The sequence below is a fragment of the Mastomys coucha genome, unplaced genomic scaffold (genome assembly GCF_008632895.1).
Source record: "Mastomys coucha isolate ucsf_1 unplaced genomic scaffold, UCSF_Mcou_1 pScaffold11, whole genome shotgun sequence".
NCBI classification, from domain to species: domain Eukaryota; kingdom Metazoa; phylum Chordata; class Mammalia; order Rodentia; family Muridae; genus Mastomys; species Mastomys coucha.
Window position 1 is genome coordinate 6240650 of NW_022196893.1, and position 3086 is coordinate 6243735.

At 46.0% G+C, this 3086-nt stretch overlaps 1 protein-coding gene across 2 annotated transcripts in view; it reads right to left on the reverse strand.

The window, feature by feature from the left end:
* Positions 1-2374: 2374 nt before the first annotated feature.
* LOC116073936 (lymphocyte antigen 6G-like) overlaps positions 2375-3086 on the reverse strand; it is a 27332-nt gene continuing 26620 nt past the window's right edge. For both annotated transcript variants that reach the window (XM_031346303.1, XM_031346312.1), the window contains exon 4: positions 2375-3058. In XM_031346303.1, coding sequence (XP_031202163.1) covers positions 2760-3058 — 299 coding nt within the window. In that variant the 3' untranslated portion in view covers positions 2375-2759. The remainder of the gene's footprint in view (positions 3059-3086) is intronic.

A 3086-nucleotide genomic window follows, 5' to 3' on the forward strand; every position in this document is an offset into this window, starting at 1 on the left:
AGGCCACCCCTCCGACAGAGGACCTGGTGCATAGTCGACTCTTTCTGCATGTTGTAATCAGAGAGGGTATGTGTTAGTATCCAGAAACTGCGGCAGATATATGGGCGGGTTCACAGACCTGTTGCCAGGACAACGGCCACCATATTCCCAGAATCCATTGGGTTCAACTCCCACCTTTACCTGGACCTACTACGTCACAACCTGTATATATGAGACAATTCCTCCATTTTCTCTCTCTCTCCCCCCTCTCTCTTCTTGCGCCACTATCCCCCTTACTCCCCAATTAAACCTCTTACACGTGGAACTGTCTGGGCCTGTTGTCTGCAGACGCGTCCGCCGCGACCCAAACCCATCAGTGCGACCATCTTCCAGCTGCTTGCCTGCAAAGATGAGACTCTGCTGGTCAGTTGGGATGCCCTCTTTATCCTGGATCTTGCCCTTCACACTCTCGATGGTGTCACTGGGCTCCACTTCCAGGGTGATGGTCTTGCTGGACAGAGTCTTCAGTGAAGATTTGCATCTTGAACTTTTAATGAATGTGATGAAAGTACAAACCTTCCAGCGAGTGGAAACATGCTCACAGAAAGACCACTGACATGGACAAAGCCTCTCATAACTGAGAAAGTTTCCTAGTAACAGCGAATGAGAAAATTTACTTATACCATCAGAAATGGCACAGAAAGCCAGGCTAGACAGGTAATAGTTACTAGGCTGTAATGTTGTATGTAGGCCTAATCAATAAATTGGTTTATTTACTGTGGTAGGGTAACTTGCCTAGCATTCACTTCTTAACTTGTCAATCAGGATATCAGTTAACCATGTGCCTGTCTCTCTCTGCCAAGCAGGATGTCAGTTACCCAGGGAGGTCTTAGAAAGTTAAACGTTATTTGACATCTATTCAAAAGGGCTTCAGTTTGGTTCCTTCTTATAATACTACCTATGGTATTAATACACCATTTTTACCACATATTTTTGTGGATCCTCCACCCATCTCTCTTCCAACCCTTATTCCTTCCCTGAACAACATTCTTACTGCTTTTAATTCCAGTCACATCAGCAAATTCCTTTCTGCATCAAGACCAAGGATCTGGTTTTACACCACTGGAAGTTCCTAGAAGTGTAAAGGAGGGGATCTCAGGGTGCATGTGACACTGAAAAAAAATGGCCTTGAAGAATTAGACGGTGCTCAGCTAGAACCCACTATGGCAAGAAATGTTTTACTATACCTTAACTTTAACCTCTAACCTCTAACCTCTAACCTCTGCCCTAATTCTTCCTCACATCAGTACTCAAGATGTCCTTGGAGTTACAACCTACTGACTTATTAAATCTCCTTCCACTTTGTGTGTGTGTGTGTGTGTGTGTGTGTGTGTAGACTTTAGAATATGCAGGGGAAAATAATAATAAGGATGAGGTATGAATGAAATTCTGATGAGCCTGATTTTAGAACCAGTGCTGGGCTAAGACTTCTAGACTCTGACCCAGATCATTTTATTTCAACTATATTTAATTAAGCACAACATACATTGGGGAAGTGTTCAGATAAGCATCAACTCAGCCCCATGAGTACAGCAAAGGTTAAGACATGTTTACATTGAAGATCTTTACATATAGCTTCATCCATAAGATGGTTTCTTGTGGACTTAGAAACAATGCACAAGATAAAGGCCTAGGAAGAAGAACTGAATTTTATAACCTAGAAGCAATGGTTAAGGTTTCTAAGGGAACTGGTGTGGGATAAGTAAAACATAAACTCTTGAAGACCCAGGCCAAGCCTGGTTCATCAGACAGCAGAAAATCAGGTAGTGATCTACATGAACTACATTCATTCCAGGAGAGGTAAGCCAAAAGCCCCTCCAGGAAATGGCTTCCACCTCTGGACTGAATCTGACAGGGCAGCCCCTATCCACCATTGATTGCTCATCTCCTGGGCTTCCCCACCACAAGCAAGTGCTCTTTGGATGTGCCCTGGGCTGATGTGTGGCTTGATGGAGCTTCTACACATGCATGAGGCCCTGGATTCTATCTCCACCAATGTGGATAGGAAGGGGGAGGAAGGCAGCTGAGGAGAAGGTTACATAAAGAAGGCACAGTGCAACCAGTGCTCACAAGGCAGAGAACAGGGGTCTAAGCCAGCCAAACCACAAGATCTGGGGTCAGCAAGAGACCTTGCCTCTGCAGATAAAGCACAGTGCTCTTTATCCCCCTCTCTCTTCCTCCAGCATCAGCCCTGAGGGAAGCCCACCCAATCCTAGAGGTCCCCACTCTGAGCTGGCTAACATGGGATAGCTAGTTTAGCCTGCTGAAAGGGCAGAGATGTGAACTGGCAGGAAAGACTCAGTGAACTCAGTCTAGCAAAAGAAAAACAGAGATCTAGGCTAAGAGAACAAAGGGTTTATTGGATTCAACAGGGTACATTAGTGACACACGTGGCAACCCTGCAGGACCCCAGATGCTTATGTGTGGATGGTAATGGCATAATACCTTGGAATTCTGTCTCTTCAGGGTGCTGGCCATGTGTCTCCACAGTGAAGAGCAGCAAGCCACAACAAAATGGCATTCTAGGAAGTACAGATCTGAAAGCCCTAGTAAGGAGTGGGGCACCTACCCAGAAGAGGCTATAAAGTTGACACAAGATGTTCCACTCACTACCCTCACCTTGGAGTTTCTATAACATATAAGTCATCACTAGAGGCCTCCAGTAAGTAGTGCTTACACATGAGGATAAAAGGACAAGGGAGGGGTCACTGGAAGGACCATCACAGCAAGGTCTGCAGGAGGACTGAGCTCAGGCTGAACAGAAGCACCCCTGCCATGGTCCAGGTGCAGCCTCCAGTGGGAAGGGCTGCATTGGAGATGTCTGCCTTGCAACAGGACGTTTTCACATTGATGGTAGTACCCAGGATCTCGCCTCCTGTGGGAACGGCTGCATTGCAGAGATCTGCCTTGCAACAGGAAGTCTTCAACTTGATGGTAATTCCCAGGATCTCCGTATTTTCCGGATAAGTAGGGCAGGAGGGAAAACACATGCTGCTCTTTACTTTGTTTGTGTGAGTATCTGCAAGACATCAGGGAGTGACTCACTT